General features: G+C 41.2%; 1 protein-coding gene across 1 annotated transcript in view; it reads left to right on the top strand.

The window, feature by feature from the left end:
- The window catches only part of pik3r5 (phosphoinositide-3-kinase, regulatory subunit 5), a gene marked incomplete at its 3' end in the record, with an annotated part of 33,310 nt that extends 16,859 nt beyond the window's left edge, over positions 1-16,451 (top strand). The window contains exons 3-18 of the mRNA XM_080721061.1: positions 3,247-3,362; positions 4,445-4,513; positions 5,676-5,814; positions 6,784-6,853; positions 7,979-8,153; positions 9,427-9,601; positions 9,964-10,032; positions 10,149-11,053; positions 11,490-11,615; positions 12,223-12,354; positions 13,291-13,384; positions 14,176-14,252; positions 14,589-14,682; positions 14,932-15,014; positions 15,585-15,700; positions 16,304-16,451. Coding sequence (XP_080577187.1) covers positions 3,247-3,362; positions 4,445-4,513; positions 5,676-5,814; positions 6,784-6,853; positions 7,979-8,153; positions 9,427-9,601; positions 9,964-10,032; positions 10,149-11,053; positions 11,490-11,615; positions 12,223-12,354; positions 13,291-13,384; positions 14,176-14,252; positions 14,589-14,682; positions 14,932-15,014; positions 15,585-15,700; positions 16,304-16,451 — 2,588 coding nt within the window. The remainder of the gene's footprint in view (positions 1-3,246; positions 3,363-4,444; positions 4,514-5,675; positions 5,815-6,783; positions 6,854-7,978; positions 8,154-9,426; positions 9,602-9,963; positions 10,033-10,148; positions 11,054-11,489; positions 11,616-12,222; positions 12,355-13,290; positions 13,385-14,175; positions 14,253-14,588; positions 14,683-14,931; positions 15,015-15,584; positions 15,701-16,303) is intronic.
- Between the last annotated feature and the right edge of the window lie 8,421 nt (positions 16,452-24,872).

Here is a 24,872-nt window from a genome sequence, read left to right as displayed (position 1 = left end):
CGGGCCTTCCATTCAAGTGCCTTCCTCACTTTAAGATTTTGCTCGGTTGAGTTGACCCATGAGCCCAAGTACTTTAAGTCCTTGACTTCCTTCAGCACAGTGCCTCCTGTTGCTGTCCGAGGTGGATGTTCCGGTAAGTTATAGGTGATAACCTCAGTTTTCTTGGCATTTAGCCTAAGGCCAACCTTGGCACACTCTAACTCCACTCTGTTCAGGAGTTCCTGTGCAGGCTGATTTCATCCACAATTCCGCATAGTCCAGGACAGGTCAGTCCAGGTCAGAGCTACAGACTGACGTAGTGTGTGGAAGGAACACGTTATTCCAACCAGTTCCATTCACCTGGGGGGAGGCAGTATAGAGACCATGATTACTGCATGTTTTTTGTGAGAGTACCTACCCTAGCGGACAAGGGGAGAAGGAGAACACAGAAAGGCCATTTTGCCAACCTCACATTAGGTTATGGGGCCTATGGGCACCATGTTAGAAAATATACCCTTACTGGAATCAGAGTTAAATGAACACAGGATTTTGCTGTGTGGGGAGGGGGGGGGGGGGATAAATATTAGGCAAAAAAAATCCACTGAGATTTTAACATCTTGTCCATTTGCATTATATCATTTATTTACTTACTGTTAAGTCAGTCTGTTTCTCACCTTTTTCAACACAAGGAAAACACATCTCTAACCCTAAACCAGTAAGACTCCCTAAATCGGGTGATAAGTGACCGTCGCAAACACAAACTTTAGAAGGCAATGGTAGCCAATTAGGAGGGAATATGGGAAATAGGACAGATCCATGTTGATGACATGACTTTAGTGATACTGTGTACCGCTTTGCGTGATTTTAGGGCAAAATCTGTAAGAGCAATGTCCAAAACTGTGTCTTGCAAGAATCGGCCTCATGGTGGTGCTAGAAGAGAGCCATGTTAGAAATGAGGAGTGGAGGTTGTGGTTTAGCAGCCAAAGGAGTGTGTGTGCAAAGTTTGGTAGGATCGGGGCAACGGTGGCGGACATATGAGTAGGGGAAAAGTGTGACGTGACGGACAGACTGACTGATAGACGGACGGACAGCCGGTGGAGGTTTTGATAGTACCTGCGACCTGACGGTTGCAACCAGAGAGCAAATGAGTTCATTGCCATCAAAAACACATGTTAGTATGTGCAGGCGGAAGTGCTCAGGGTTGACACTTGGGGAGGAAGTTATGCCACACACTGCAGTGCATGAGTGCAGGGAGTCATGCGACAGGAGTCTGATGTGGCATAGGCTGGCGAATCATATTTGTATATCTGCCTCCTACACACACAAACCATCCATGTACACACCATAGACAACGTTCAAGATAATGATGAACTGATGTGTGCCGGGAAAGCATCTTTGTCATTTTAGATTTTAGCTACAGTAAGCACATTAGTTGGCTATTTGAAGCGAACGTTTTAATTAAAATCTTTGCTTCTGGGGTTCCCCGGAAAAAAATATTTTGAGATGGGGGTTTGCGGCCAAATACATATCATTTTGGGGGTCCTTGACATGAAAATGTTTTGAGAACCACTGAGATAGCAATATTGTTTTTTCAGATCTTAATGGGTTAAAGAACACCAATCTGATTTTCTGATTGGTCCCTGAGACTCCCTGACTGGCCAACCAGAAAAAATCATTCACTTTTGCTACCGGGGGTGGAGTTATGCAGTGGGACGAAGTCCTTTTGTTCTTTCACTGTGGTGCGGTGATGCGGAGCACAGCCGGGGCGCAGTACGGCGCTGCGCGGTCATAGTATTTCGATACTTATAATGAATAAGCTTCAAAAGTCTGGTTCACATGAACCAGTCTGATGTAACTAAGAGATTCGATTGGGTAATATATTTTAAATGGGCAGAATTACAATTAAAATACATGTTATGTTGACAGCCAGACTATAATTCCACAACTTCCTACCCAAGATGCACTGCGCTTTCTTTCTATCTCTCAGTCGTCTGCCTGTTTCAGAGGATTAAACTAATTAAAACATAGATTTTCGGGGGAAAACCCCTGTTTTGCAATGTAACTACTGTACTTTTTTGTTCCCTTTTTATTTATATCACATAGATGTTTTTCTTTTGGTACTTCAATTAGCAATAATGAGGCTATGAAAAATCTTTTTTCCCCATTTCCAATATAAAAACAATCTGCCCTGGTTTTTCTGTCCCACTGGGATTAAACTAATTAAAACATGTATTTTTGGGGGAAAACCCCTGTTTTGCAATGTAACTATTGTACTTTTGTGTTCCCTTGTGTTTGTGTTCCCTTTTTATTAATATCACGTAGATGTTTTTCTTTTGGTACATTTTGTGTACTGTACCGGTATGTAGTTTAGCATTTTTTGTCCTTGGAGAACCTCCTTCTTGAGAACTTAAAGATTCTCAAACTAATTTCAACTCAGAGAGTGGACAAATGGGACGGGTCCTTTTGGTTCCAAGTGTACCCTCTCAGACTTGCAGACCTTTTCCAAGATATTGGCTTAATATTGATGACATCAGGGATCTCCATATGTGGGCATAAAAGGAACAAGGACAGAATGGTTAATACCACTCAAATAGGGGCAAGGACTGACAGATACAGAGATATCCATATACAGTGTATGGGAATGAAAGGGACAAATGGTAAGACGGAATACATTTCCCAGTGAATTCCTCGCGACTCGCGTCAGGGCAACCACACTTGCAATTTCCCAGAATTGCATCTCTATTTACAACTGTAATTATGTGATGTGACAATGAAGTTCATTGCATTCTCTTATTATTTTGACACGAGTACCAGAGACATGCCGAGAATATTGGAGAGGCAGGGGCTGAAATTCCAAAAGGGCCTTTTGGTGGAAATATTGAAAATAGCATACCTCTAAGCTCACAACGTGTCTCGCTGCGATGTGTTGGGAGCTTAGAGGATGGCTATTTTCGGTGCTTTATACCACACTGAACTAAGCCAAATCAAGTCAATACTGGAGATTTGGCGTACAGCATGGATTTCTACACAGAGAGGGCAATTCTTTCAACATAAGATGCTGCGTTCAAGTTCGGGAGAGTTTGGACAAGGCAATTCTCTTGAATGCTGCCTTCAGGTATGGCATGGAAATAGGGCATTTGCCTTTCTTTCACCTTAGTAAAAAACTCCATTCATGGTCTGGATAGGAAACTTTTTACAAACAGATAAACGTGCCTGACGAGTACTGTGTGATGACTTATATTGTGAACTTCTTCTACTTTTTCCCAGTTCTGATGTGCTCAGGAGGCCTGGCAATGAACCGCTGGAGTCTGGAGGAGTTGGTGAAGAGAGACCCAGAGAACTTCCTCATCCTCATGCAACAGATCATCAGTAAGACCAGAGAGGTAACACTAACCTTTAGTTTAATAATTGAATCATTTGTTGTATAATTTGTTTCAGATTATTTTATTAATTTATAATGACAAATTTATAACATTCGTTGATGATAAAATAATATTATAAAGTACAAAATGATGGTACATGCTCATCACACAGTTATCTGCAGTCAACTCCAACTCCCTTCTACCCTTTCTCTGATTTCATCAACCACTTTGTGTAATATTGCCACTGCTGACCCCTACTGGTTGTTTAGATACATGTACCTGGCTGTAGATATGTAGTTAGTACATTTGACCCCTGCTGTTCATTTGAGCCATGTGCCATATTGGTTGGGGAAAGCCTTGTCTCCTGTTGCATGTATGTCTGTTAAAGAAGGAGGTCTTTCCACAATAACTAATGTGCAAACTGTGTCCAGGCCATTAACAACTGTCTATGGCAGGGGTCTTCAACGTTTTCAGGCCAAGGACCCCTTAGTTGAGAAAGAGATGAAGCAGGGACCCCTCTACACATTGTATGAATGCATGATGCAGATTTTCATCGATTTCATAGATAGATTCATAGACTTGTTTGACAGCATTGTCATCAGTCTATGTTGGATTTGTGTTTTTAGTTAACTTGACCTTTCACTCTGTACTTGGTCTGCTCATTTTTACCTCTACACCAAACCTATTTGCAGAAAATAGCCGATCTACAAGCTCTCAACGCCTCGCGCTGCGAGGCCTTGTAGAGAGCTTGTAGATCTGCTATTTTTGTCTAAAGTTCTCATCAGCATGCAAAGGTTCAAAGTGTTAATTTAAAAGATTTGGCGTGCCCCCCTGTAGTAACTCTGAGAACCCCCTAGGGGTCCCGGACCCCCTGTTGAAGACGCCTGGTCTATGGTAGGCTACATTTAATTTGCAGTGTTTGTGAATGTCAGTGGCTGAAATGGACCCATGATGTTGAACATTAATATGATCATGATTCATAATTACTACTGTGTGTGTGTGTGTGTGTGTGTGTGTGTGTGTGTGTGTGTGTGTGTGTGTGTGTGTGTGTGTGTGCGCGCGCGCATGTGTGCGTGCACGTGCGTGTGTGTGTGTGTGTGCAGGTTCTGGAGCTGAGTCAGTATGAGTTGGTGGCTCCTCTTGCGATCATGTTCTCATCCACTCTTCTTCAGGTAAACATTTCACACTCCAAATGTTTTTTTATTGTTATTTTCACCTTTACTAATGTGTTTTTCTCCAGATGTAATTTAAGCCAGATGTTATTCTTTATATATTATTTTGATGGTGACTGACGTCGAAACCCCTGCAAAATAATACATTCGGGTGTAACAGCTGAGTGCTCCAGTATTTTATTTGGGTATTCTCTCATGAAGTGCCCAGGTATTACTGTATTATTAGTACAGTATAGTACTTGACTTGTGCGACTTTATTCTCACATAAAGCCTAAAGTTTGGCAAGCTGTTTGGCGCGCTACTCCTTCCACAGTTTTGGCAGCACACACATGAGCTACCGTATACCGGCATGTCAAATCGGCCGGCCTAATCGGGAATCGCGTGCTTGCCACACTTCATCTGGAATCGCATGCTTCCATTTTGCAAAAGGATATGTCATATCGTTTTATAGGAAAATATTTCTAAAGATGATAAAAAAATGAAAGACAATCAAAATCAGTTGGATTTATAACATCTGGATGTGGTTTCATAATTAAACGTAATGTTGTTTTAGCACAGTGACTATCGAGAAAATGAAAACATGGCACTTCATGTCAAAAAGGTTTCTGATCCCTGGTCTATTACTGTACATTGTTTTAATCCTACTTGTTATTCCTTTACATTTACTTAACCTGGACCTGGTTGAAGACCTGGAATTATTTTATACTTTAGCTATTGAAAAATAGCATATACTGTATACCGTATAAGCTCACACGGCGGCACAAGCGCTGCAAGCTTGTATTTTTGAAAAATCATGACATTTTTGAATATATATTTTCCAAAGCAAACATTTGTAACTCAAATTTCTGCTACTGGGTGTCCCTGGAACAACATATTTTGAGATGAGGGTCCGCGGCCAAATAGCTATAATTGTGGGGGTCCTTAATTAATATGAAAACGTTTGACTTTTTCAAAAATTGCAAATCTACAAGCTTGCAGTGCGGCAATCGGTGCAGCGCTGTGAGCTTGTATATCTGCTATTTTTTAATAGTTAAAGCTTAAAATAATGGTTAAAGTAATGCGTTCCAGCCAGGTCTAAATGGGTTAAGTACAGTACCATGTCACCTGCTGTACTTTGCGTGTACGATCATTTGAAAACCCTCTTTGCTTGCTCCACTTGCAGACGCCGCACTGTCCTCCAGACACTGGGCTGCTGGAGGAGGCCATCAGCGTGTTCCATGGTTTCCTGAGCTGGCCAGAGCCCTACAGCAGTGTGTGCAGAAACCTCCTCACCACACTGCAAGAGGAGATCAAGGCCCCAGGTCAGTGCTGATTTCATCAACTACGACTATGACGAAGAATTTTCGTCGACTACCTTTCTTTCTCTGGCGAAAACTAAATAAAAACTAAATAAACTGTGAGTAAATATATTGAAAGTGTTGTCACGATGCCATCACGGCCTGCTAAGATACATTTCCATTGACTAAATTAACTGTACATTTTGTTGACTAAAATCACATGATATTTAGTCAACTAAAACTAGGCTAAAACTAAAACATTTCAGATGACTAAAATGTGACTGGAACTAAATGGAGTTTTATTCAAAAGACTATGACTAAAACTGAATCTAAATTTGCTGTGAAATCAACACTGGCTCCAGGTCACTATTTAGTGCCTCTCTTCTCTGTCTATCAGTTGTACTTCGCTTCCCCCTAGTGGCAATGTCCAACCGTGTCTAAACACACCTGAGAAGAAAGGATTCAATATCAGAAAGAGAACATCTTGAGAATGATTTCACTTACAGTGTGAAATGAAACCCACAGATGCAGATTGAACTGAGTAACTATGGGTTGTTCAAGTTGCACAATGGGGAATAGAGAAGTACTTTATTGTATTAATATTACATTGTTGGAAAGCGGATGTAGTCTTAAAAGAAACATTATCATGCAGACACATACGTCACACACACACGTCCGTGTCACGCATGTGTGTTCTGCTTTTTGAGAAGTATGAAAATGAAGAGTAGACCTATAATATCATTGAATGACTGAATTGTTAATGAACCAACCACATAACAAATGTACAGTACATGCTGCTTGAAACTCTCAGATATATTGTAGTCTTTAGTATTTAGGTCTTGTCTATGTGGTTAAATAACTTCTTCTCTGGCTCCAGACAACTAGCCCTTGAGTACACACTAAACTTATTTGATTATATCATATCTCTGTAATTGTTACATTTTATTGGCATTATTGCTGTGATTAAATGAATCAATCCTGCTTGTTCCCCAGGCATATCCTATCACCGACTGGTGAGAGAGGAACAAGGTCTGAACGTCTCGAACCAGGCCTCCAAGACCATGTATGTCCAAAGAACAAGTATATTTAATGTTACATGTAAGGGCAGTGTTCAAGAATAATGTTTATGAATTATGAATATTATATCCACGGGTTTCCAACGTCCCATAGTGCATTGCGCAGACGTTGTACCGAGCTTCCGGCGCTGCAGACGAGTGTGATTTACAAGCTCACAACGGGTTGCATCTGCGACGCGACGTGAGCTTGTATGTCTGCTTTTAAACCGGAAGTGTGGTCCAAATAATCTCCAGTAAACTCCCACGGAAACAGGTGCATAGACACTTGCGTGAAGTGAACTGTGTTAGAATACAAATTTCAAATTTGTTCTAATTTCACTGTAAACAGACAGAAATACCACATTTATTTTCAGACTGAACTTTTTTTCTTGCTTCTTTAAATTTACTGATGCTCTTTAGTATAGGCAGTAGGTGAAGCTCATCAGTTTTATTTTCACCCTGGTCACTAACGTTTGACAAATCAAACTGTCGTGTTTTAAATGTGTCGTGTAAGTTCTTGGAAACTCCCCATCCCTGCCCTCTGAATAACTGCCCCACAACTTCCTGTTCAACATGACAATTCCTCTTTATTGTACATGTGTGTTCCTCCTCCACATTTACACGTGTGCGCACGCACGCACACACACATACGCACACCCACGCACGCACGTGCAAACTAACACACACGCACTAGGGCAGTCACGATATGCCAAATCCACGATTTGATTGATTCTAAGCTCACGATTCGATTCAATTTTCGATACAATATAGGAGATACTATTTTTTTAAATCTCCTTTTTCAGTACTGAGAGCTATATGACTATTCATTTAGGTATTGTCTTAATTTATAAAGAAAAACACTTGTTTCTTCAATAAGTCACTTTTATTTGAATAATAACAAATGAGAATGAGAATAACAACGTTTATAAACGATATACATTTTGGGTTTTATGCCCCAACAACTGACATTTTCATGCACGGAAGTGAATCGCGATTCGGGTTGTGATTTCGATTCACTGAATTGAACGTCAATTTCGGTTTGATTCGCGATTCGAATCGGAATTGTGACAGTCTTAACACGCACATGCACATGCACATGATCTCTAAAACTATGGATGTGTTCCTGTACTTAGAACGGTGTTGTTGATGAACCCAGCTGAGGTGCCTGCTGAATTTCTGTCTGTGGCCGAGCAGCTGTGTCGTGTCCGTCACTCCCAGAGAGAGACCTACGTCACCCTGATCAAACACGCCTACCAGTCTGCCTTAGGCACCAAATACCTTCTACACAGCATCCATACAGCCCTGCAGGTATGTCTAACCCGGGAAAGCATCTGTATCATCTTAGATTTTAGCGTTTACTATTCAGAAATAGCAGATATACAAGCTCACGGTGCGCTTGTACATCTGCTTTTTTACCTTGAAAATGTTGAATAATTTTAAATTTTCTGGGGGTCCTGGCACAAACATTTTCAGATGGGGGTCCACGACCAAATATATATCAATTCCTTGTAGTAGTTTGACAGCTACTGATTTAGACGGGCAACTATATTATCACATTGTAATTGTTAGTGGTGTGGACTCTGTCATCCACTTGAGTTAGAACAATTTAAAACAATATATATATGTCACGTTTTTTTTGCGTCTCAGAGAATTAGAGAAACGGAGCGCTTGCCGTGCCGCACGGGGCGGAACAAGCGGTCGCCACAACAACGTCCTCCAGGCGGAGCCACTCGATTGTCCACGACATTGCAAGCGGCGCGAAGGCCAGCGGACCTTGGTCCTGCTCTTCGCCCCCGAGCGCCGCAGGCGCGAGTGGCCGCTAGGCTAGGCTAGGCTAGGCTAGTAAATAAAGAAAGAGAGTCGCAAACGAGTGACGTCAGCGCCTTCACTATTGAATGGCTGCGTCGCCATCTGGTAGTGATTAGTGTGTGGTGAACTACAAAACGAGCGCTCTTACCACAGTCTCACTGAGTTACCCAAAATGACTGTAACATATATATCTTTATAGAGACTAAGTGGTTACCCCAATTTGTAAATGTGAAAATGACATATTTAACGTCAGCTTCATCAAGTTGAATTACGTTTTCATCAAGTTGATTCACATCTTTCTCCAAGTCACCAGACCAAAACAAACCATACAGTTCCGCCTTATTTTTTCCATTTAGCATTTTCACATGGAACCTCAAGACAAACTGAACGCTATATACTATTTGAATGCCTATATTTTAAAGTATGAAGAAACAAATTGAAATATATTGCACTGCCGCACAATGAAACACAATACATACGACTGCCTTGTAATCACATTAATACCTTTCAAAGAACAAGAAGAAACGTACATATTTTTGCGTTATGCATCCACCACTGGGGGTCGCTCTCCATTCCGACATGTCGCCACTCCGACATGGACTTCTTATTGTCGGAGTGGCAACACTTCCATAGAGGTTATGTTTAGGGTTAGGGTTAGGGTTAGGGATAAGGTTAGTGTTGGAAAGGACTCGGAGACATGTCGGAATGGAGACATGTAACCCCACCACTGGCAGCTTAATTAACAGTGACTATCTCAAATGTTTCTTATCAGGCACTAAATGTGGATGAGTTGGGAGAGATCTACTCCATGGTAAGTGACATCCTAGAGACGGCTGCTGCCATGGATGGCCTGCAGATGGGCCGGGCTCATGTGATCCAGGGCCTGGAGAAGATGCGGGAGAGGATAGGCATTCCAGCGTCCAATGGGACGAGTTCAGACAGTGACGGTGAGAACACAGGACACTCTAGTCTCAAATAAACCTAGACTGTCAACACAATCAATTAATGCTATGAAAGGGAACCACATCACAAAACACAACGTGATTATATGTCATACTATTAATTTCATGTTTCACCCTCGGTGTAACTGGTTGCTGATTTTTTTTTTGACTATAAAGACAATATTAGTCATCTTTAGGTGTGCAAACTCAGTGAGTATATCTGTCCGTCTCAATTTGATTGTGAACAAATCAGAGTGATATGTTACAGGAAAGCATTCAAGTACTGTTGTACTTTAATGTATATTAGCAGTGATTGTATGTGTCTTAATTCCTTTTTTTAAAGTTAGATTCTTTTGTCCCCCTCTTAGGAATGTTGCAGACTCTACCCGTTCCCACAGCCAAGTGTTACATTTTTCATTGGGACAAAGATAATTTTGGTAATGTATCCAGCATGTTTGCTGAAAAGCATACTCTAAATGTATTGAGGGATTTGTTTCTATGAAAGAAAGCAGAAGTTTACTCTGTGTCCGTTTTGCTTTCATTGTGACCGCAGATATTCTGAACACCCTTTTGGAGAACGCACAAGACCTGGCGGACATTCAGACCACTAATGGAGGGGAAGAGGAGGAGAATGACACATATGATGAAGATGAGGAGGATGGTGCAGACATTGAACTAGAAGAAGAAGAAGGAGACAGGGAGGAGGATGGAGTGGAGCCACCTGCCACGTCCATCTTCCCAAATAGTTACAGGACCCAGCACCGCGTCTCCACCTTCTCAAACATCTCCTCGCTCTCCACTGCCTCCAAAGACTCTATGTTCTCCACCCTGTCCATAGCCTCCGAGTCTTACCCACCTTCACTCTACTCTATCACCTCTGGCACAGACAGCGACTTCTTTGAGGACCCGGATGAGGATAGCGCCTCCTCGCCTTGTTCCTCTCCAGTTCCGGAGAGATCCTCCCCAAAGACCATGAGTAAATCCTCTGCTCGCCTCAGCCAACACTTCTACCGGCTGTTCGTCAAGCCCAAGAGCTCTCGGTTACTTCACAGGGCCAAGAGCTTGGGCAACCCAGAATCTGCAGACCTCTCTAGGGTGCGGTCCAAGCGCTCCAACTCTTTGCCCCAGCAGGTCCAATTGCGTAGCCCCGAGCCACAGGCTCAGACTCTCAAACATGTCTGCTTCCGTAGGAGGCCCATTCTGAGCGTTAGTGATGAGGACAGTAAGACACAAGATACATTGCGGGTGGTGGTGTTTGGAGCAGATCACGTGGCAGGGAAGGTGGCACGCGCCTACAGCAGCCTGAGGAAGAGGGAGAATGTGTGTCCACGTCTCAGCAGGGCATTCAAGCTGCAGTTCTACTTTGTGCCTGTGAGGAGGGACTCTGCAGCGGGGCCGGTGTGCAAGAGGTCTCCTAGTCCTTCAAGCAGTCCTCTGAAAGCGAGTGCCTCGTCTAATGTAAGTGGAAGAATACCACTTGCCCTGATGAAGACCAGTGGGTCGATGCCTGTTGGCTTTTTAACCTTTTTGTAATGAATAAAGCACCTTGATGTTACACCACCTTTACTTTTTGAGTGCTCGGATTTGCTCCTCTTCTTTCAAGTTTTAGTCCCGGTGATCCTAGAAGCACCAACCATATGTTTTTTTTCAACTTGTACCTCCACTGAGCACCTGGTTGTTCTCTCCTTTCGCTAAGAGGAAGAATGGTTTAGCATTGGGGACTTCAGCTGGGTGCATATGGTCACCTACTCTGAAAACAATTTGATGACATTTCATTCAAATGACTAAAAACTATTCATAAAAAGTATTGATGCATTGTTGATCTGATCTACTGGTTTATTTTACGTTTCTGCCGAAATTAGTCTAACTTGTTTTGATTCATTTTCTAAACCAGGACCTCAACTCCTCGGGCACAGAAGACAGTACTAACGACATTGCCCACCTCCTTGGAATGTTGGACCCTTGGTACGAAAGAAACACACTCAGCCTGCTCAATCTGCCTGCCAGTGTCGTCTGCCAGGTAAAACACCCATTTATTTCATTTACCACACCGATGCCATACCATTTACCATTATTGCATTGTTTGATTGATGGAATACTTTTTTGGTCTCAAAATGTAAACAGCACAGAGGTACAGTAAAACATTTAGGCTAAAAGGATAACACAATGTTCAATATATTACTGAAGGCACATTTCAGAGTGCCTGGGCCGTGTGCCAGTGGTCCAGGCACCTAGCCTGACCCGTTCCCAACAATCTTTGCTACAGTACTTGTCTCTCTGCATCTTTCTCTCCCTGTGTCCTGTCTGTCTCTACTGTAAAAAAGAGTATTGCCATTATTCAAATTCATTCAGTTACAACAGTAGTTCTCAAAGTGGATTCCAGGGACTCCAGGGGTTCCTTTAGGGGGGTCCAAATTGACCTATACAAGTCTGTACCTCTGACAGTGTACAAATAGAACCAAATGAAACTGTGGGGGAGACCTTGGGGGAGACCTTGACATTTGAAAGTCTGAGAAACACTGAGTAACAACTTGTGATCTTGCTCTCTGTTACATAACCAAAGATCTGGCAAAGGCCAAACATGTGATTATGCATGTGAATAAAGTGTGTGTGGTACTGTCCCACAGCAAACGTCTAAAAGCGAGTCCCAGTCTTGTGATAGTTCCTATGGGCAGCATCTGCCCATCCTGGCTGACTTGGTGCTGTACTACTGTCGTCACGCAGTACGACCCGCTCTGATCCAGCTCTATCAGGCTGAGGTTAGATATGCTGAGACACACACGCACACGCACACACACACACACACACACATACAGGCTCGTAAATTAATATTCTAGTCTTGAATATTCCTCGAATTTGGGAAGAAACTTTATATAACATTGTTTTCTGTTTTTTTTTAAATATATGTTTATTTGACAGGGACAATACAAAAAAAATTCATCAATTTATAAAAACAAACAAAATATGAGAGGGACAGCGTGCCATGCGTGCTGCTCTGATCCAAATATATATTTTATTTGTTTCTATAACTTGATACATTGTTTTTTTTAATTGTCCCTGTCAAATACACATTTAAACATTTGATTTTTAAGACCAATATTAAAATGTTACTTCTGAGGAATGCTAATAGCCCTAACACACAAGCATGCACGAAGGGGTTAAAGTTCACAGTCCTGGCAACTGATTTCAGTCTTGAGGATTCCATAGGGGTTATTTCTGAGATCATTGCAGATCCACAAAAAAAATAAAAAAATAAGGGGGAGGTGTAGAGATGGCCGCGGCGTGAAAGTCGTCAAAACATTAGTCAATGATCTCCAAACTAAAAAGCAGTTATAATTTCAAGATATGAATATTTGAATTGGCCAGACTAGCATAGAATACAACAGAACTTCAGAAGATACTTCTATATAATGAAGCATGGATTGGCACACACACATTCAGTGAAGGCATTTCAGAACTTCAGGGAAGCACACCAAATATTGTTGTGTTTCAAACATCAGATATTGTGAAATGGTCTGAAAATATATATTTTTTGGCTTTAACCCCTGCGCACACACCCAATACCCATGGTATTGAACCATATTAGTAATTTTTTTAATCAAAGGTATTCAATGGAAACACACTACTGACTTGTTTTGACTGCCAATGTACAGTACCATGCATGTGTGTGTGACTGCATGTGTTTGGTGTTGCAGTTAACGTTAGCTGGAGGCCAGCGGAGGACAGAGGTGTTTATTCACTCACTAGAGCTGGGTCACACAGCAGGAACACGAGCCGTCAAGGCCATGGGTGACTGTCTCTTTCTCTTTCATGCACATACTCACACACACACACACACACACACACACACACACACACACACACACACACACACACACACACACACACACACACACACACACTTACAATACATGCACACATACAGCCCTGTGTCACAGTAATAAATAATCATAATAAAGCAAACAAAGCGTTAGTATGTATAAATATAGTCAGTAGTCAGTGAGGAATTCACTCCCATTAATCTTTCTGTGCTATGCAATACTATACAATAGTCATGATGTGCCATTTAGTTCAGCTTCAGTTCAGTTTAGCGGGCATGGACCCATGCCGAATCTGTTTTTTTTTTCATCTACTGTAAACTTGATTTTTGAGCGGTGCTCCTGGAAGGAGCTAAGCTCCAACATCTGGCTTTGTCCGGGCTCTGAAGTGTGGCCAGCTGGAACAAAGCGCTCAAAGTTTGTTGTACGCCCACTAAATGTCCAGGCTCTGAAGTGTGGCCTACATCTTGGCACAAAGTTTGCCTCACATTGGCTAAGCTTCGCAAGCCGCTTAATGACATTAACTCACAAATAGCACCGCTCACTTCACACTAGGTGTGATTTAGGCCTATACTGTATATTTGTTCCCACATTTCTTTGAATTTTCGTGATGTTGCATGGATCAGTTTGGAAATTACATGCCTCTAGAAGCCATGCCCACTGCCAAAATGTCTCTTTGGCATATTGGTGTGCTTCTGTAAAATTCATCCATGGATCTGGATCATTAAATGTATGTCTGTGTTGTGTTTTCCCTCTGTAAAGGTGCTGCTGGTAAGAGGTTTGGTATTGATGGAGACCGGGAAGCAGTGCCTCTGAAGCTGGATGTGGTGTACAACAGGGTAAGAAGCCCTTTCATTTTATAGGATTTATGTAAAAAACATTTCACTACTCAATGTTGTCTTCTTTCTCACACTTTTGAAATCTATAGTAAGCTTACTCGAGCTAGTAAGTACATGTTAACACACAAAAAGATGACTATCTATAAATGCATTGTTTATTTGTCTTTTTTGCAACTTTTGGTATTTGATGACAACTGGTGTTGATCAAGCCTTATTATAATATCAATTATGCTTGTGTTATGAACTGAGAATCATTGCTATTGTAAATGACTGTTCCTTCCCAGCACTATGCTGCTATAATACAAATAATAATATTATTCTGTGTCTCTCTCTTAGTTGGTGATTAGTGGGAGAAGTCAGTGGAAAAGAGAGAGCAAAGTCTGCACTTCTGTAAACTTGATGAAGGCCTGTAAAAATCCAGAGAAGCTAGGTACACTACCAATATCTACTCACTCACTACTGGTTTTATTTAAATCATCATCATAGTCAACTATTATGGATGAAAGACCATTTCCTCTCATATTGGCCAATGTTATAAACCAATGTAAATATGCAACAGCATTTTATGTTATGGTGGGATATGGAAATTACGCAGGAATGTTTTCATTTTCTGCCATTTGTTAATTTGAAAGTATGAAAATGAATACTGAAGATTTGACTGTGCAAACCCTCCTGCTAGACCCAAAGATGGAATGCCTGCAACTCACAATGACAGAGGTCCTGAAGAGACAAAATGGGAAATCCAAGAAGGGTTACAATCAGGTGAGACAGATTTCTCTGATGTCTCTGTGCCTCTATCACTCTGTGTCGCTGTGTCTCTATGACTCTAATAGGGCTCTATTTTGATTGTCTTAAATACCAGCTCTTATGCCTTAACTTTAAGGCCTGTCCATACTGTCTCCGTCTCCGACCACCGAACTTTTCGCCGGAAAGGTCCGGTTCAACTACAAAATGACATCACTCGCATCTTCTGAAAAGCCTTACCCCGAATTGGAGTTCGGAAAGCTGCGCGTCGGAAAGTCGGAACTGTGAATGATGATGAAAAGTTGGGTGGTCGGAGACAGTATGGACAGGCCTTTAAGTTAAGGCATTAAGACAATCAAAATAGAGGCCAGCTGTGTCTGTATGTTTCTTTTTGTGTTTCTACGAACGTCAGTTTATGCTTTGTGCAACAAGTGTCGACCGATGAGTCACATGACGAAAGTGGCGTAAAAAACAACAACTAAATAATTGACACGGTAGACCTTCACAGACGGTTACGTATGCCTCTGGAAACATTTAAGCTCTTACAACAGGACAGCATCCATTAGTGACTTATATTTTCCTCTGCAGCAGCTGAGTGTGACTGAGGTGAAGGTGGACAAGGTGCAGGTCAGTGGGACTGACAACACAACCTTCGCTGTCTGTCTGGACCAGGATGAGAAGAAAATCCTACAGTGTGTTGCCAGGTATGGAGGCAAGACAAACACTTCATGAGAGACATCAATCTGTCACGATGGATATATCGTCACTGTCGGGCAGAAACCTCATATCTCCAAGTTTCAAATTTGTATGTTTTTTTGCAAAGTAAAAAGCCCTGCTTCATCATACAAGGCCGTCGCACAAAGGTAGTGAAAACAATAGATCTACAAGCACACAACGCCTCACACAGCGAGACGTTGTGTGCTTGTAGATTGGCTGTTTTCACTAGTTTAAATCATTTTTAAAATGATAAATGCAAAACGAAGCGTTTTGGACATACAAGGTTTCCACCCGACAACAACGATATATATATATATATATATATATATATATATATATATATACACACACACACACACACACACACACACACACACACACACACACACACACACACAAAAGTGTGTAAACTTCACTAAGTAAGCCGTAATAACAGTGGCATACAGAGAGCAATGCATTGGCAAGGATGAATACAGTGATATAATTCAGATTAAATGTGTAAAGCCAGATAGACAAGATAGATTTAAACACATACACACACCACAACCCTGAAAAGCATTGTTATTAATGAACCCCTTCATCCCATACAGATGTGAGATCTCCGTATGTTACAAGCCTGATGATTCCACAGACTGGAGGCTTGGAAAATCCCATTCCCCACAAATCCGGCCTCTACAGCATACCTTCTGCTCTCTCCTCTGCCTGCCTATAGCCACCTTCAGCGGGGCCTTGCCCTGAGACTCTTCTGTTTTCTTCTTTTTTGTGGAGGAAGCAAAAACGTTTTACTTTTTTTTTTTAATAAAGGAGATGTGCCTTTCTTTATAATATTCCTTGGTTTCTTAATCTATGGATCCATACTATGCATGGACTTGTGGCAGAGAATCCCCTGCTTGACTACAGACCGTGACTCTGTTTGATCTAGACTAGAGACAGACTCTGCTCTTATTGATCTGTTGGATACTGAGAATAAACAGAAGGACCAAGTAGAATATTTACATCTGTGGAGAGACTTCTGAAACTGTGACTCTTTTGGCGGCGAAAGGGACCATACATCAATTAAAACCATTACCATGATATGATTATGAATGAGAATGATCTGAGCTGTGTAAATAATATAATATATAACATTGTCTGTCTATTGTGTATTTTTATTTTTATGAAATCAACTTTATATATTTGTACCATTTCACTGATAAAGGGCTATGCTTTTGCCCCACCACTGATTGTGCTGAAATTATCATTTTGACCAGTAGGGGTCTCTGCTGGCATTCCGTAGCATTTGTTGAGAGATTTTATGACGTTGTAAATAATTGTTTGTATACAGCTGACAGCTTTCATTATTTTGGTGTGTATATAAATAGAACGTTTGATAAAGTTATTTGATTATTGATTTTTCAGGGCACAATTGCAGATATAGTTATAGCACCACCTTGCCTTTAATATATCATCACAATATTACACTTTAACAGAAAGTCTACAAATTATTCATTGAAAATAATAATAATAATAATAATAAAGATTGACGGACAGGTTAGAGACAGCAGCGCTAAATGTTTCATGTTCTAGTGCTTTGTTAAAATCATATTAAGCTGAACAATAACTAGGCTACAGCTCAGTTATGATCCACAACATCCTGAATGGTTGCAGGCAGAGCGCTAAACTCCACTAATGTTATTCAAGGTGCTTTTTATTTTATTTTATTTTTTTATTTGTATTGAATGGTGCGCTCTCAGCAGCAGGAACAACACATTCATTCAATCTATAATTTTCAAAATAAAGCCAATGGTGTATATTTAATTGTGTTAAAGGTGTAATTTATTCATTTTTGCCAATCTTTTTAAACAGCGAATCTGTATTAAGAAAATAATTTTCACTAAATCTTTTTTCACTGATTATATAGGGCCGTTCTGAATATTAACACTTTTATTTTGAAGTCAATGGGATTGTCTTGACGCAGTTTACAGTCTCGCGTGCCGAACTGTCAGTTGTGTCCAGGCAGTCAACGTCAGACGCAACTGTCATTGGGTCGTCTTGAAATGAAATGAGCGGTTATGAACCCCAGCTGCGCGCTTGGGCACACTGAGTTTTATGCAGTTTGATCGACTGACTGGCAGCCAGGTAAGTGGATTAATATGATTGCAAATCGTTATTTTTGTACAATTAACTATAGGCTAATGGCTAATTTATCACTCGAGAAGGATTTCATCGAAATACAGAAGTTAGACTATAAGTTATAACACAATAGTGCAAAGACAGCAAAGTGTAGGCTATATTGTGAATGTACACTCAATGGAACCATGAACTCTAATTATAAAATCCGCACGCATAGCAATTATTCCTACAGTCCTCTCTCAGTCAGTGCAATGTTTTCCTGTTGATTTTACATGGATATTGTTTTGCTCCCGTGACTCATGTTGTCTCATGTAAACTTTACACGGAATGAATAACAATCTTATCAGAAGTTGTGATCTACTCGCTCACCATGTGAAGTGGGCAGTGGCTGCACTGTGTGACAAGGTGGTTGAACATTGAAATACTATCCGACTTTCACTACTAGGCTACAGTTATTTATAGGCTATGTATGAGGCTACTGTAGCCTACTCTTCTTTGATTTAATACTTAAAACGCCACTATTTTTAAATTAACATTTCATTCATTCATTGAATATTTTATTAGACAAAAACGTAGCACAGCACAAGTACAGTCATAACACTCAGTCTAAAAGGAACACACCAAAAAAGTCCTTGCGGTCTTGTTTCTTCATTCATTCGTTCACTCATTAACTAATTCATTCATTCGTAATTCATTCATTCATCCATCCATCCATCCATCCATCCATCCATTACTACTGTACTACTCAGAAGTTGGAACTATAAAAATCTTTCACCCCATCCATCCTATCACGACTCTTGCAAGCAACACAACAAACCCCGAGAGACGGGAAGAGACAGGGAAGAGGGAACTGAATGTAGTTTATTTTTTTCCTCTTGGGAGGGATAGGCCGCCTAATAACAACAAGTTGATAACAATGCTTGATCTCTGATGTTACTGAAGCCCTGCCTCTCTGTTGTGTCTCTGTGTGGTCTAAAAGCACAGATGCATTTCCTGAAACATCCCTGTTTTAGACTAGAGCTTCCTGGAGCCACTTAAGGGTTGGTGGACACTAGCCTCTCTGTGTGTGTGTGTGTGTGTGTGTGTGTGTGTGTGTGTGTGTGTGTGTGTGTGTGTGTGTGTGTGTGTGTGTGTGTGTGTGTGCAATGCTGTGCATGCCTGCGTGTTATTATTATTTTTTTAGCCTGTCTCCAAATTGGCACCCACGCCTTTACTCTAGAGCCTAGACTAGAGGTAGGGCCCAGGTCTTCAACTCCCAGGGGGCCCTCAGAGTTAAGTAGAGGTTCCACCAAACCCCCCCCCTTTTTACTTTTACGAACAAAAAATAGCTGATCTACAAGCTGCTGATCTCCATGCTTCAGAGTCAGACGTGTTGAAATGTTGTGCCAAAACAGGTTCATCCCCCCATTCCGACATGCTGCCATTCCTAGGCCTAGGCCACCCCTAGGCTGTGGAACGACCTTCCTCTTCGTGTCAGGTCTGCCCAGTCTATTGAGGTTTTTAAGTCCCTTCTTAAGACTCACTTTTTTAATCTGGCTTTTAACTGCAGCTTTTACATTTTTAACTCTGTTATTTTTCTTCTCGCTTGTTTGTTAATTTGTCTGTACTTTGGTTGTATTGTTTTTCGATTCCACTGTTTTTATTCTGTTGTAAAGCACTTTGGTCGGCATTGTCGTTTTTAAATGTACTATATAAATAAAGTTTTGATTGATTGATTGATTCCGACACTAACCCTAACCTCTATGGAAGTGCCGCCACTCAGACAATTATAAGTCAATGTCGGAATGCCAAAACACCACAACCAGACACTCTGTCCCTTCTTGCTCCAATAGAATGGAAACAATGAATGGTGCTTCGAGGCGTTGTGAGCTTGAAGATTGACTATTTTCAGTCAGTAAAGAGGTTTGGTGTAGAAGGAAAAGAGTATGGTCCAAGTACGGATCCAAAGGTCAGGTTTACTTAATGAGGGTTTAAGTGGTTGGCCTGAAAAACGTTGAAGACCCCTATAGAGCCCAAATAACTGGGCTCTGGGCTCAAAGACGTGACCACCTTGCCACCCATTTCGCCATTAGTGAAACCACTCAAAATAGTATGAGAAACAGTGACCTAATTGTGCTTCATGTAGATCTGAAAGGTTGAAGGATGCGACGACAATACAAAGGGCCCACAGTCTGCTAAAGGAAACATGAACATATAAGTTATTTAAGCCTTCAGATTCTTTGTTTCATTGTAGCCTTCATCAATGGTATGAAAGTCCAGATTAGGTCAGCTTAGACTGGTTTGGGTCTTTGGTTTGATTTACACAATAGTGTACATGTTGACTATAATGCCGTTATGCCGTTAGATGTTTATGTTGTTCCGCTATCCAAGCAGATAATATATTTGACACGTGAGATTGATGGACAACAGCCATGGGGAAAGAGGGGAATTTCATGCCGTTAGATAAAATAAATCACAGTTTGCCTCAAACATATGTTGACACAAAGCCTGTCTGTCTCAGCTATTGCTTTATGCATTCAACCCCAGCCAGATGGCCTGATTTATTTAACCATTTAAACCCGATATATTCTATATCCTGCTTCATGGACCGGGTCCCTCAGTGGTCTATATTTGGTCCCTTACTTTTTCTTCTCAGAAAATAGATGATCAACAAGCTCAGATTGTTGCAAGTCGCAATGAGAATGAGATGTAGATAGATACCTTTATTATCCCAAGGGGGAAATTCAGACGTAAGCTTAGAGAGCTATTTTTGGCGAATACCTATTTTTGAAAAGTTTGTTTCATCAGTTTGTTTCACCAATCAGACTGGCACACCTTGTATATTGGGCATAGGACTCCTCTGTATTTGCATCAAAAGCGTTTTAGCCAAAGCATGCTGAGGTATCTACCGGTAATGTGTCAGTTTACCATGTTTTGCGGGTTGTGGTGGCCAGTGCCCGTTTCTTGGTGTGTATTTCATGTGACTTCTGTTAGCGTGGTTCGCTTACTGAAAGAAAACTGTGAGTGAAATGCCTGCCAAGAAGTAGGGTCAACCACAGTGTTTCTTTCCTACTGGTTGATGTCCAGTCACAGTTCACCAATGTATAACTCCATGCTTCAGAGTCAGACGTGTTGAAAATGTTGTGCCAAAACAGGTTCATCCCCCCATTCCGACATGCTGCCATTCGGACACTAACCCTAACCTCTATGGAAGTGCCGCCACTCAGACAATTATAAGTCAATGTCGGAATGCCAAAACACCACAACCAGACACTCTGTCCCTTCTTGCTCCAATAGAATGGAAACAATGAATGGTGCTTCTGAAGCGTACATGTGTGGCCATGCCCTAAATGCGTTTAAATTGAAGTTATCCATGATGTCTCACACATATTCTCCCAGTTGCTCTTCATTTAGTTCTATCCCCATGTCTTCTTCCCAGGCACTTCTCAGACGGCTAAGCAAGGAACTAGAGATATATTCTCTCTCTCTCTCTCTCTCTCTCTCTCTCTCTCTCTCTCTCTCTCTCTCTATATATATATATATATATATATATATATATATATATATATATATATATATATATATATATATATTAACATTTGAGACAGACTGTATCCATCCTAATACCTTCAGGTGGGGCTTATAGAAAGGAGGACAAGTGTTTTTGACTTTAGATATCTAAAATAATGCCTCATTGGATTGTCAAATTCTTTAGTTGAACCCTTCATTATAAAAGTCAGTAATACATTTCAGTGTCCCTTCTGGAACCATAGAGGGAATGCTGAATTTAACAGGGATTGCAAACCACAAGGATGGATTCAATAGTTTATTTCCAAAAATGTCTAAACTGTGACCATATCCTAAGGGAGCAATTGACCACAGGATTATTCATGTTGTGGTATCTTCTATTAAGTGGCAGAGTAGATCACAACATAACCTTTATTTTGGTCTCAGAGATCAAACTGAGGGGCAGGCCCTCCTTTTGCAGAGTTTACAATAGGCTACAGTAAAACACAATGCTGTACACAGTGTACAATAATTCCACACTAACAAACTAGAAGCAGTGCTCTTCTGAGCACAGGTCTCCGCCACGTGTGGAATATTGGTTGTGGGTGTGCATTGTTTGCTATTGAGTGAGGTGGCCATTGATGTGTGTAAAATGTGTAGATGTTGTGTGAGGTGAATGGTGATGATGAATGTGAAAAGTGGGCATTTGTTCCTTGACCTAGTGGGAATGCAAGATTTTACAAAAATCGCATGCTTTGAGGCATTTTGTTCCAAAAATGTGTTTTGCAAAAATCAACCTGCTGGTGGCGCTATATCAGGCCAATATGAAAAGGGTGGCATTTGTTCCTTGACCTGGAATGTGCGTGCAAAGTTTCACGGAAATCGCACTCTGTGTTCATGATTTGAGGTATTTTGTTCAAAACAGAGCACTCCTGCAAACTTTGGAAGCCAATTTTAGCCAATCAGGAAGGAATATGAAACATCTGAAAGATCTGTTTCGTTCAATAAAATACTGTGTACAGATTTGCGTGATTTAGATTTTTTATTATTATTATTTTTTAAATCTGCATACCTTTCGGCCTGGCAGAGACAATTAGTTAAATTGATAAAACACAAGACGCCAGGGGCTCACGTGTTGTTCTGTACTGGACTAGTTGAAAAGCAGACTAATAAATTGACTGGTAAAACTTCATTGGACATGGGACTGTTCTGCAATGCTGATAGCATTTGGGCCACAGAACTGATTACTTCCAGAAGGTTTGACTCTGTCTCCTTCATGGAAAAACCTTGGCTAAAAGCTGTATAGGATACTTGATGTGCAGACAGCCACAGTCTTTCTTAAATTGCACTCAAGTAGGACGCCACACTTTTCTTTGCCTTGTGAGGATTATAAAAATAAACGGCAACACTCCTTGGCGTGGTCGCGTGCCTCGACTGACTCCCCGGGAAGCTGTCTCCACTGTGGCTGAGACAAGTGCCAAGTGTGTGTATGTGTTAGCTGTACGTGTGTGTGAGTGTGTCTGTGTATTGGTGGGTGGGTGTGCATGTGATTGTGTTTGTGCATAGTGTGTACCCGGTGCGTTACATCCATGTGACGCATTGGGCACATCCTGTGCTTGTGGCAGTTGGATCATGCAGCGATCCCACTTTTGGATGTTTACTGACTCCTACATTACCGCCCGCATCATTATGCCCACAGTAGCTAAATAAGGCCTGGAGTGTGGTCAGAGGGACGCGTCAGAAAGAATCCTGGCATCAAGTCCATGTCTGGAAACAGTGTTTGTTTTTTCCACACACATCAGTTGTAGAAAGTTCACTTGGTCAGAGAAAGTCTGGGCAACATTATTCAGTATAGCCTACAACGTAGACAGTTGGTGAGTAGACTGATTGATTGATTGAATACTTTATTAGCAGTAACTTTGCATAGGAAAAGCACAAGACAGTACAGTTCAGATACAAGGTATACTAGTCGGAATTAAAGTCTTTGTACTCATTTCATTGAGACATTAAATGACAGACAAATATACAATAATACTATGCAAAACATCATATAACAGTCAGAAATCAGAAAATAAAAAAATACGTACTGTAAACAGGTCGGGAGGGTGTAGGCTTTGTCTTTGACTTTTTACAGGGTCCAGTTTCGAGTTTCAGCCACCCATAAGTGTTCTTTTATAACTTTAATACAATCAAGACACTGAACCCTGCTCCCAATGAGCAGTTTGGTGCCTTGCATGGTTTCCTCCGCCATCAGTGTATGAATGTGTGTGAACTGCAGCGCTTTGGTTAAAAGCTCTATATAAATGCACCATTTACCATTTAGGCCAAGCAGTAGCCTAACCAATGTATTTTGGAATGTTTGGAGCCTTGTTTTTAAAGCCTTTGAGGTGCAGGGACTGCATAGTCTAAGACTAAGTAGGGTTGAATGAGTGCTAGAGTCTTCAAAGTGTTCTTACTGATCAGTGGGGTTAGATCCTGTACAAAAATGAGTTCTCCGTTCACCTCCACCATCTGTTCTCTCCCCTCCAGGTAAGATTGCATCCAGCTCACTGTTTTTCTTTCAAAACCTTTTTGCTTTGAACTAAATAGGGTGATTTACGCCTTCTGGAGGTCCAGCATGACCATGCTACAGTATTTGCCCAAGTCCCCCTCATGTTGAGGTCGTTCAAATAGAGAAGGCATGTGTCAGTGGAATGGGATGATCTGCAGCCAGATTGGAATTCTTAGTAGTTTTTATTTACTAGCCCTTACCCGTTCAAAGATATGAGCTCCAAAATGATGTACACACACACACACACACACACACACACACACACACTGGTTAAACATGTTGCCTCATGCTAGATGCAGAATAGATATGCCTCAAGCTAGATGCAGAATAGATATAGATACACCATAAAAATGCTAATATACAGCATATGATTTGTGAAAGTGACAAACGGGCTTCACAGTTATGTTAGGTGTGTTCATATGCTAATGGTGATGCGATTTCAGATCAATTGCTCCAGCCACTGAGGAGAAACGCCTCAAGCTAGATGCAGAATAGATAATAGATACACCATAAAAATGCTAATATACAGCATACGATTTGTGAAAGTGACAAACGGGCTTCACAGTTATGTCAGGTGTGTTCATATGCTAATGGTGATGCGATTTCAGATCAATTGCTCCAGCCACTGAGGAGAACCGCTGTTTCAGACAGACAGACAGACAGACAGACAGACAGACAGACAGACACTCACTCACTCACTCACTCACTCAGTCAGACATTCGCAAAATTATAGTATAGATGTTATGATATTTAGTTTTCAGTTTCTGACTGCAGCCTAGTTGGTTGTTAAATAACTTCCACAGCTCACATAGTTTGTTTATGTTTTCGTCAACTTTCTCATCAAGGTAGTTTTTACGGGCAGATTTGACTATAGTACTTACCTGTTTTTGTTAGTGTTCTACCCTGTTTTTCAAGTTTCCCAAGGTGGGTTTTGAGGGAATTGTTGAAGCATTTGGCGAGTTTAGACTTCTGAGTTTCATAGCAGTCAGATAATTATATTGTCTGCAGCC

The sequence above is a fragment of the Nannobrachium achirus genome (genome assembly GCF_963921795.1).
Source record: "Nannobrachium achirus genome assembly, chromosome: 3".
In the NCBI taxonomy this organism is placed as follows: Eukaryota; Metazoa; Chordata; class Actinopteri; order Myctophiformes; family Myctophidae; genus Nannobrachium; species Nannobrachium achirus.
The sequence above is the reverse complement of the archived record's forward strand: the minus strand, read 5'-3'. Positions and strand labels throughout refer to the sequence as shown.